The sequence below is a fragment of the Coenobita brevimanus genome, chromosome 12 (assembly GCF_032717465.1).
Source record: "Coenobita brevimanus isolate Jiangsu-jjx chromosome 12, ASM3271746v2, whole genome shotgun sequence".
Lineage (NCBI taxonomy): Eukaryota > Metazoa > Arthropoda > Malacostraca > Decapoda > Coenobitidae > Coenobita > Coenobita brevimanus.
In genome coordinates, this window is record NC_136965.1 from 8,032,570 (window position 1) to 8,044,627 (window position 12,058).

The following is a 12,058-nucleotide window of genomic DNA, read 5'->3' on the forward strand; positions in this document are numbered from 1 at the left end:
TTTTATTTCATTGACTTTTAGATTTTTCTTAGTTAATATTATAATTCCTCCTCCTTTTTTTAAATTTCTGTCTCTTCTCCATATATTGTATTCCTCTAAGTTTAGTATGTCATTGGATATCCTTGGTGTTAATTTTGTTTCAGTTAGGCATATTATTTGTGGTTCATTTTCTCTGACATAATCATTCATCTCTAGTAATTTAGATACCATTCCATCCACATTTGAGTACATCAACTTTATCTTCTTGTTTATATACTTGTCATGACATGGTTCTACTACCTTCCTCCTTTTTATTCCATCCTGTTTGTGTACCACTTTCGTACCTGCAATCCTATTACTTTGTAAAAAAAACTTCTTCGTCTCCTCTTCTGATCTTCCCTCATTTTTTGTTTTTGCTTCCTCCCTTTTCTCTTTCAGTAATTCCAGTTCCTCTTGTGTTAGGCATCTTTTTATCCATACATTTTTGAACTCCTCTTTTTCCATAAGATTCTTTGCATTTTTTAGTATCTCTTCCACAGTGTTTACACTCTGGAAAGTCACCTTTAGAGGTCTTGTCTTGCTTTTCTCGTATTTCCCTAACCTTTTGTGTTCCTCTATGTGTGTGTGTGTGTGTGTGTGTGTGTGTGTGTGTGTGTGTGTGTGTGCGTGTGTGTTAAGTGATAAGATAAGGAGTGTGGTGGTATAAGGGTTGGAGCGTGATGCGGGATTGGCGTTTGTGTCAGTTGCTGGGAAGGGAAATAGTCTACCGGTACGATGTTGGCCAGCGTGTTGGTGGTGATGGTGGCGATGGCCCACCTGGCCATGGCCTCGTCCCACATTGATAAAGGCCCGATGCCTAAAGAATGGCCTTGTCCTGAGGCAAACCAGGTCTACCCGTGTGTGTGTACATCTGACGAAGCCCGAAACCTACGGCTGGACTGCAGTGACGCAACATCAGACACTCTTCTGGAGACTGCTCTCGCTGCTGATTTCCCCTTCGAGCATTTTCTGGAGCTGCAGATCACGCAGGACAAGGAGACCACTGACCTATCTAACCTGCATGACGGTGTCTTCCAGCGTCTCACGTTCGATCGAATTATTATAAGAGGTACAAAAATTTCTACAATTGAAGATAGCGTCTTTAGCTATTCTCACGACAATCTCACTCTGCTGAATCTAAGCGGGAATGATATCAATGACTTCCCGTTCGAGGCCATTGCTTCGTACTTAAGCCTGGAAAGTCTTATCTTGGACAATAATCAGCTGCCTATCCTGGACAGGATGGAGACCACTTCACTGCAGACGCTTAGCATGAAAGGCAACACAGGCCTGAAAGTTGAGAGTGATGCTTTCCTGGATACTCCCAACCTTCGTAGCATCAACCTTGCGAGCATTAACCTTGAAAGTGTTCCAAGGGCCCTCTTCGCTCCGCTCTCCAATATCGAGGTAATCATTCTGGACGACAACAACATGATAGAACTACTGGAGAACGCCATCAATCCACCAGACAATCCACTGGCGATACTCAGCATTACTAAGAACAGCTTGCCGAACGTCGCCTTTAATTCTATCCAAGGTGAGGTGTGGCGGAAGAACGAGAGAAAGAAAAAAGGTTAGATGGAAAGAAACAAATAATAGGTATATGACTTGTGAAGAGAGAAGGAGAAAGAGTACATAATGAAAAATAAGGGGTTTTATATCTATCTGTAAATATATACATGTGTGTATGTGTACACTCACACACACACACACACACACACACACACACACACACACACACACACACACACATACATACAGTATGTATATATATATATATATATATATATATATATATATATATATATATATATATATATATATATATATATATATATATATATATATATATTATCATCATCATCATCATCAGTCATTGCAATTCCACTGCTGAACAAAGGCCTTCCCCAACCTTCTCCATGAATTTCATGACTAAGTCAATCTGCCTGGTTTTACCTGCAAATTTCTCTGTGTCATCTCTCCAGCTTGTGTCTGACGGTTTTCTGCTACGCTTACAGTCTGTTTGAGGCCAGTCAGTCAGCCTCTTGCTCCATCGGTTGTCCCTTATTCTTGCCATATGACCTATCCAATTTTTGTTCTTTTATAACTTCTACACCATAATGTCTTTGACTTTAGTTTGCACTCTCACCCAAGTTGATCTCTTGTTGTCTCTTAAAGATATTATCAGCGATGACCTTTCAATTGCTCTTTGGGAACGGATTAGTTAATCATCCAACGATTTTATCAGTTTCCAGGTATCACAACCATTCGTCATGGCTGGGATTATACGTTCGTTATATACTTTTCGTTTCATACAGACTGGCAAACTACTTTTCATGATGTCTCTATATCTACAGGAAGCTTTACGTTAATTGCAGAGTCTTTTTATTTTTATTTCATGGTCTTTCGTTAGGATTAGTATTTGCCCCAAGTAACTGTACTTGTAGGCTTCTTCAAGACTATCTTCATTTTCTTCGATGTCGCTCTTTGGTGTATTTCGATTAAAGGCTGGTTTGACTCCAGTTCATCTTTTGCCCTACTCTGGGACTTTGCCTGTTTAGGTAATTTAACACTTCTTGCAATGTCTCTGCTGTTTCTGAGATTAGGACAATGTTATATCCCGTTCTAGCTTTCTGAAAAACGTTTCATGGCATGCTGTAAATAATTTAAGTGAAATTGTATCTCCATGACGCACGCTTTCCTCAATCTTATTTTGTTTCTGAGTCTTTATTTAACTTTGAATATGTTTTGAGGAGTTTTGCAGTGTTCCCGTTTTTCTTTGTTCCCACAATGAATTAATAATTGCTATGTGCTCCACTGAGTCGAAAGTCTTTTCGTAATCGACAAAACCTAAGCACAGTTGTAATTGTACTCTGTAGTTTTTTCAGTTAGTTAATTCTTTTTTGTAGATGAACAGTAGTCGAATACTAGCTTCGGAATCCTGTCTGCTCACAAGGTCGGTTTTCTTTCAAAATTGTTGTTATTCCTTTGGTAAGGACTTCAGTGAAGAGATTGTAAAAAAATGATAATAATATAATCGGCTGATGGTTACTAAGATCTTTTGAGCTGTCTTTTTTGTAAAGCGAAATAACTATTGCATTACACCACGTTTTGGGAATTTTCTTCCTCTTTATACATTGCATAAACACGTGGGTGGACCGGTTTTAGCTTCTACTCCTGCAATAGGCAGTAAATCTGCTTTTATTCCATCACCTGCTGGAGCCTTTCCAATGTTCATACTTTTGAACCTTTACCTCATCAGGTGTTATCTCAGGTGTTTCACTTGTGTCAAATGAAAAGTTACTTATCGTTACTACTTTATTTGATGCATACAGTTATTTGTAAAATTTTTCAACTCCCTTCACCATCTCACTGCATTAAGTGACATCAGTGTTTCTGTCTTTCAGCTAAATAATGCATGGCTTTCCTAGCGGCATTTTTCTGTTTCTTTTTTGTTCTATGTCTCTTGTTGATGAGCATATTTAATTACTCTCTTTCTGTCTCATCTTTCTTTGTTTTTACTTTCATCCCCTATCCTCTTTTCATGAGCTCGAGGTTCATTTTTGAATGCATAATGGCTATGATCGTATTAGCTTTCCCTACTACCTCCGCTGATTCCCATAAGAGTGTTGTTAGTCTACCATTCAACTCACCAAAGTCATATTCAGCATAACAAGGAGCTTGAAATCTATTCTCTAATTCTAACCTGAAGGCCGTTTTTTTCAGCTTACTTTTATTGCCTTTGTATACAGTGTGTATATATATATCTATATATATCTATATCTATCTATCTATCTATCTATCTATCTATATATATATATATATATATATATATATATATATATATACACACATATATATATATATATATATATATATATATATATATATATATATATATATATATATATATATATATATATATATATATATATGCAAGGAACAAGGAACCAGAGGCCAAGAGCCCGCAAACCGTTCCTTCCAAGATAAAAACAAAAACAATACAAAAGAGAGCCAAATTCAAGAGCTGTTCATTTCGAGATGCCTGTACACTGTATTTGAAAGACTGGAGATCATAGGCAGCAGAAGATACAGACAGGGACAGACAGTTCCAGAGCTAATCTGCAGCGTAAATGAAGGACTGGGACTAACGGTTAACTCTTGCATTAGAGAGTTAGACAGAAAAGGGATGGGAGTTTGTTGCTAGATGGGTGCTAAGCGCCCGTCTTGGAGGTGGAGGGATGCAAACAGACAGTTCAGAGGAGCAATGACCATTGAAGTAGTGATAAAAAAGAGATAAAGATGCAAAAGTGTGGCGACGAGAGAGAGAGGTTGAAGGGAGTCAGTAAGAGGAGGAGAGTTAATGAGACGAAAAGCCTTTGACTCCACCCTATTGAGAAGAGCTGTATGTGTGGAGCCTTCCCACACATGAGAGTTGTACCATACACAGGGGTGAATAAACCCGTGTATAAAGTCAACAACTGTACAGGAGTAAAGAAGGTACGGAGTCGGCTTAGCACACCTAATCTCTCGGAAGCAGATTTTACAAGAGATGTAATATGAAGAAGTCCTGAGAGAATGAAACCCCAAGCATATTTAAGGATGATGCAGGATTAAGCTTGATATTACTGAACATTAGTGGGTACTCCTGTGGAAGATTTTTTCAGGTTGATAGATGTAACAACTGAGTTCTTGATGCATTAAAAACAACAAGAATTTTTTTACCCCAGTCAGAGATATGAGCCAAGTCAGACATTAGGTGTGCCATTGCCTCATCCCTTGTTTGTTGAAGTAACTGCTAAGATGGACATTGCGGGAACCGAATGGAAAGGTGAAGGGTAGAATCATCAGTGTATGAGTGGATTGGGTTAGATGTACAACTTAGAAGATCATTGATGAATAAAAGGAAGAGAGTTGGTGATAGGACAGAGCCCTGAGGAACACCACTGTTAATAGATCTAGGAGAAGAACGATGGCCGACTACAACAGCAGCTGTAGAACGGCCAGAAAGGAAGCTATAGATGAAGGCATAGATAGAAGGATAGAAACCGTAGGAGGGCAGTTTGGAAATTAAAGATTTATGCCAGACTCGATCGAAAGCCTTTGAGATGTCAAGTGCAATGGCAAAGTTTTTCCTAAAATCCCAAAAGGAGGATGACCATGAGTCTGAAAGGTAGGTGAGAAGATCGCCATTGGAGCATCCCTGACAGAACCCACACTAACTACCAGAAAGAAGGTTATGATAGGAAAGATGCATTAAAATTTTTCTGTTAAGAATAGACTCGAAAACTTTTGAGACACATGATGTTAAAGCAATTGGACGATAGTCAGAGGGTTGGGAATGGTCACCCTTCTTTGGGACTGGCTGAATGAGAGCAAACTTCCAGCAAGAGGGAAAGGTACAAGTTGATAGACAAAGGTGAAACAGTTTACCCAGGCAGGGTGTAAGTAAAGAATCACAGTTCTTGAGGACAACAGGAGGGACTCCATCAGGCACATATACCTTGTTAGTACTGAAGCCAGTGATGACAGAAAATGCATCAACTGAGGAAATTTTAATGTCAGCCATGAGGAACAGCACTGGAATCGTCTAAGGTGGAATTGGAGGAGAAAGTCTAAGTGAAGAGATCTGCTTTATCAGCAGAAGAAATACCTACAGTGCCATTAGAGTAGAAAAGAGGAGTGAAGGATGATGAGGTCAAGTTGTTAGAAAGATTTTTGGCAAGGTGCCAGAAGGAGCAGGAAGAATTCAAGTTGGAGTGTTGAGAGCACTTAGTACGGATGAAATTATTATTAGCAGTGCAAAGAACAGACCCTGCATGATTCTGGGCAGAAACATAAAAATAATGTGATTTAGGGGTGGGTTGGCCCTTGTATCTTTTATACGCCCTCTCCTCTGCAAGGTTTTCTTGCATTGGCCAAAGGATATGAAACGGGAATGTAGGCGTCCATGCCCGAGACAATAACCTCCGTAATGCACACGGCACACTCAGATGGCTCCCGGCCATGGAAGCAATAATAATTCCAGGGAAAATCAATGAAGTACTGCCTGAGGGCCTCCCAATCAGCAGCTCCAAAACTCCTCAACCGACGTTTCTTATAAAATAGGTTAAGGTAATAGGGTTGTGATCGGAGGAGCCTAATGGAGAGGAAAGATTAACAGTGTAAGCAGAAGGATTGGTTGTAAGGAAGAGGTCAAGTATGTCTGAACTCTCTCCAAGGCAGTCAGGGATACAGGTAGGGTGTTGTATAAGCTGCTGTAGGTCATTAAGGATAGAAATGATGTTGGCTTCTTCACCAGGTGGATCAGTGAAGGGAGAGGAGAGCCAAAGATGGTGGTGAACATTGAAATCTCCTAGAATGGAGATTTCAGAGAAAGGAGAGAGGGATAGGATGTGTTCTGTTGTAGAAGATAGTCGAAGATTTTTTCATAGTCAGTAGAATTAGGGGATAAGTAAACAGGACATATATTTAGCCAGAGAATGACAGGAAAGCCGAAGCCAGAGAGTAGAGAATTCACATGAATCAAGTTCAGGAACACAAGAGCAAGATAAGTCGTTGCATACATATACACAACAGCCACCTTTGGCTTTGAAATGAGTATAGAGAAAGTAGCAGGAACAGAAAAGTGTTTCCTATCATTTGACTCAGACAGCTGAGTCTCAGTTAAAAGGTGAGGTGTAGAGGAGGAGAGGTGGTGTTCAACAGAGGGAATGCTAGAGGAAAGGCCGCAAATGTTACAGAAATGAGGAAGTGAGTCAGACAGTGGTTCCAGGGAGCTCATTGAGTCGTCATCGGGAGAGGGCCGGATGGTGGAGGCATTGATGGTCCCCACCTCTACCTGGGAACTCCAATGCTTGGTTATTAAAAGCCATTTTTTTTTTAATAAATGTAGTGTATAACGTGCATGTAGTTTGGTGTTGAAAGTTAGAGAAACTTGTACTGGAAAGCATGCTGGCCTACTTTCGGTGTTACTGAAACACTGAAAAACTTCAGCAATGGGGGATAGTCAGGAACTAGTTCCGAGGGCTAATGAAACGGGAGCTCCATCTCTGCCTGTGATCATCTTTCCATCCACCTTGGGAGTACTGCCCTGCTCGGCTGGTGCTATACTCTCTCTCTCTCTCTCTCTCTCTCTCTCTCTCTCTATATATATATTTTATATATATATATATATATATATATATATATATATATATATATATATATATATCATCAGCCATTACAAGTCCTCTGCTGAACAAAAGCCTCCCTCAACCTTCTCCACGAATTCCATGGCTGAGCCAATCTTTGCCACGTTTTCCCTACAAACTTCTCTATCTCATCTCTCCATCTCCTGTCTGGCCTTTTTCTACTACGCTTACAATCTTTTGATGTCCAGTCAGTCAAACTCTTGCTCCATCGATTATCCTTTATTCTTGCTACATGGCCTGCCCACCTCCATATCTGCTCTTTTATCTATCTATCTATATACCTAGGCTGCTTCCCCCAAGGAAAGGGAGGTAGCCGAGACAGGACGACACACTCCCCATTTACTCATCCATTCGAACACATTCATTCGCATCTTAGCCCCAAGGGGAGAACGGACAGATCCTCACTGCACCACACCGCACAAGGGTCAACTGTGCAATGCAATCAGTGACATCCGCAGCAGGGCCCGACAGCAGAGCTGGTTTACCCCCGCCACATCATAGCAGACCCATCCCCTTACCCGCACCTGACCTGACTAGCTGATCAGACCAAATGCAGGAGAATATCCCCTCAGGGCTGCGTCATCACTTATTCATTCACAATTTCTCTCCATTTATTTCTGTCACGCACAGCCACTGTTCCTTGCTCAACACACATCCCTCTCGCATCCAGTGCTCTCTTCACACTGTCCATTCATCCTATTCGTGGTCTTCCTCTCAGCCTTACACCTCTCACATCAGATCTAGTTATCTTTTTCACCAATCGCTCATTATCCATTCTCTCCATATGCCCAAACCGTCGCAACACCCTCTGCTTAACTCTACCAGCCATCTCCCGAACAACTCCAGTTCTCCTTCGCACTTCATCATTTCGCACTCGATCCTTACGTGTCACTCCACACATACTCCTCAGACACCTCATCTCCATTACATTCAAACTTTTCCTCTCTGCTACAGCCATATTCCATGTTTCAGCCCCATATAATGTAGTCGGTACCACAACAACCTCATACAACCTTCTCTTTACATACATTCTAAACGAACGACATCTAAACACTTTTTTCATTCCTCCCAGCACCTTTCCTACTTCATTTATTCTAAACTTCACTTCTGCATCTATTCTTCCATCCACAGCAACATGTGACCCTAGATATTTAAAACACTCTACCTCCTCAAGCAACTCGCCATTCAAAGCTATATTCATCCCCCTACCATCTACCAACCTCGTACACTTCATCACTTTACTCTTATTCTCATATACTTTCAATTTCCTCCTTTCACACACCCTTCCAAACGCCTCTACCAACTGTCTCAATCTCTCCTCTGAATCAGCCACCAGTGCAGTATCATCTGCAAACAGCAGCTGCTTCAGATTCCACTCTCCACCATCAACATTCACCAGACTCAGACCTCCACCTAAAACTCTTGCATTCACCTCCCTTACACCACCATCCATGTAAATATTAAACAACCAAGGCGACATCACACATCCCTGTCGCAGCCCCACTCTCACAGGAAACCAGTCACTGACAGCATTTTCCACTCTTACACACGCTCTACTATTTACATAAAAACTTTTCACCCTTTTTAGTAACCTACCATCAAGTCCATACAATCTTAAAACAGTCCACAAAGCCTCCCTGTCAGTTCTATCATATGCTTTCTCTAAATCCATGAATGCCCAAAACACATCCTTGCCTTTTGCTAAATACTTTTCACACACTTGTCTCACAGCAAACACCTGATCCACGCATCCCCTCCCTCTCCTAAAGCCACGCTGCTCTTCACCAATCACTCCCTCTGTACCCTCTCTAACTCTCATAATTAACACTCTGCCATAAACCTTGCCTACAACACTCAACAGACTTATACCCCTAAAGCTAGTACATTCATACTTATCATCCTTGCCTTTATACAACGGGACCACACAAGCACTTGCCCAGTCAACTGGCACCATACCTTTCACAAAGAATACATTCAACAATCTTACTAACCAGTCAACAATGGTCACTCCACCAACTTTCAGGCATTCCACAGCACACCCATCCATACCTGCAGCTTTCCCTGTTCTCATCTCCTTTACTGCCTTCTCCACTTCCTCCTTCGTGATCAAAGAATCATTCAACTCTCCCAACACATTCATCCCTTGCACCCTCCCATCTGCCACAATCTCAGCCACCCTTTCCTCCTCTACATTTAACAATCTTTCAAAATACTCTGCCCATCTCTTCCTTACTCATCCATCTCAATTAACATCCTTCCATCCTCTGCTTTTACTCGTTCTTCCTTCCCAGACTCTCCCTTTCGCACCCTTTTCACCTCCTTCCAAAACATTTTCTTATTCTGTTGAAAATTTTCTGTAAGCCGCCTACCCCACCTCTCATCTGCTGCCACTTTAGCATCACGCACAGCCCTTCTCACCCTATTCCTCTTTTCCTTATACCTTTCATATGACATCTCATCCTTCCACTGCAGCCACACCTCATATGCACGTCTCTTCTCAGCCACAGCCATACTTACTTCCTCGCACCACCATTCACTTCCTTTTCTTACACCACCACCCACACGTCTCACACCACACACCTCTTCTGCATGCCCCACCACAGCACTCTTAAACAACTGCCATTTCTCCTCCACACTGCCATTTTCCTGATCTTTCAGTGCGTTCCACTCATCTTTCAATTTCTCCTGATACTCTATCTTTTTCTCTCTTTTATCCAACTCACTCACTTTCAAAATCTCCCTGCCACACCTAACCCTCCTAGCTCTCACCCATCTCTTACCTACTCTTAACTTTCCCTTCACCAGGTAGTGGTCAGACATACCTCCACCCTCCCCTCTCAGAACTCTCACATCCAACAATCTTCCTATTACATTCCTAGACACAACCACATAGTCCATCAAAGCTCTATCAACAATCCTTCCACCCTCCTCTCTCACTCATGTATACTTATAAATATCTTTCTTCTCAAACAGCGTATTTCCACTTACCATGTCTCGCTCAACACACATCGCTATCATTCGTTCCCCATTTTCATTTCTTCCAGGCACACCATGCATACCCACTACACCTTCAACTGCTACATTTCCCACTCTAGCATTCAGATCTCCCATCATTACCACATTCACATTCGTTCCAAAACTCTGCTGACACTCATCAACATCATTCCAGAGAGACTCCCTTTCTTCTTCATCCCTTTCACTACCAGGCCCATATGCACTCACAAACACCCACAACTCACGTTCAAATTTCGCTTTCACCCACATCACTCTCGATGACACCTCCTTCCATTCAATCACACACTGCTGTACTTCCGGACTCACTAACAAGGCCACACCTTCTCTTGCCCTTCCTCTATCAACAACTGACAATCTTCCATTCACACTTCCAAACATAGACTCACCCTTCCCTTTCAACTTCTTTTCACTCAAAGCTAATACATCCAACTTTCTTCTCACAAACATTCTTCCAATCTCCTCCCTTTTAGCCTCAATTGTACTACATCCACGCACATTCATAGACCCAATCTTCAGGGTACGGGGATAACTGACTCCCCATCCCTTTCTCTGCCCTGTCTCTTTTTAGGAACTAAAAAACAGAGGAGGGGGTCCCTAGTCCCCTCACCCCGCCCCTTTTAGTCGCCTTTTACGACACGCAGGGAATACGGTGGCAGTATTCTTCCTAACACAACCTGGCCTCAGAGTAGTAGTACCACCCCATAGTGCGGCCAGATTGTCCCCCCCACCTAAGTTGATCTTTTCCTGTCTCTTAACGATATTTTCAACATTGACCTTTCCATTGCTCTCTGAGAACGGATTAATTTATTTTCCATCGATTTTGTCAGTTTTCTCACAACCATACTTCATAGCTGGAATTATACATTCGTCATATAATTTTCGTTTGATACAAACTGGCAAACTACTTTTCATAATGTCTCTATGTTTACCGAAAGCTTTCCATCCAACTGTCATGAGTCTTTTTATTTCGCTATCATGAATTTTCGTTAATTTTAGTATTGGCCCCAAGTAATTTTACTCCTCGACTTCTTCAAGAATTTCTTCACTTATTCTGATGACGCTGTTTGGTGTTTGAGGATTAAACATTAGTTTTACTCCGGTTCATCTTTAGCCCTACTTTGATACTTTCTCGGTTCATGTCATTTAACATTTCTTGCAGTGTCTCAGCTCTTTCTGAGATTAGGACAATGTCATCCTTAAATCTTTAATGGTTTAGCTTTTCTCCATCTATGTTCACTCCTTTGTTTTCCCAGTCTAGCTTTTTGAAAACACTTTCTATGCATCTGTATATAATTTTGGTGAAACTGTATCTCCCTGACGCACGCCCTTCTCAGTCTTAATTTATTCAGAGTCCTCATGTAATTTAACTGTAGCAGTTCTCTTTTTACACATGTTTTCGAGCAGTTTTACAATGTTCTCATTCACTTCTTGTTCTCACAATGAATTTATAATTGCTATGTGCTCCACTGAGTCGAAAGCCTTTTCGTAATCACCAAAACCTAAGCACAGTGGTTTATTTTATTCTGTAGGTTTCTCAGTTACCTGATTAATTGTGTGTAGATGATCAGTAGTCGAATACCCGCTTCGGAATCCTGCCTGTTCACGAGGTTGGTTTTCCTCTAAATTTTTTGTTCTTCTGTTCGTAAAGACTTTAGTGAAGAGTTTGTAAATGACTGACAATGAGCTAAAGGGTCGATAGTTACTAAGATCCTTTGAGTCACCTTTTTTGTAATGTAATATAGCTATTGCATTACGCAACGTTTTGGGAATTTTCTTCTTTTTTATACATTGAGTACATAAGTGAGCAAACATGTTTTGTACTTCTACTCCTG

General features: G+C 41.2%; 1 protein-coding gene across 1 annotated transcript in view; it reads left to right on the plus strand.

Annotated features, from left to right (window-relative positions):
- The first annotated feature begins 753 nt into the window (after nt 1-753).
- The window catches only part of LOC145413927 (oplophorus-luciferin 2-monooxygenase non-catalytic subunit-like), a 26,073-nt gene continuing 14,768 nt past the window's right edge, over nt 754-12,058 (plus strand). The window contains exon 1 of the mRNA XM_080283541.1: nt 754-1,555. Coding sequence (XP_080139667.1) covers nt 754-1,555 — 802 coding nt within the window. The remainder of the gene's footprint in view (nt 1,556-12,058) is intronic.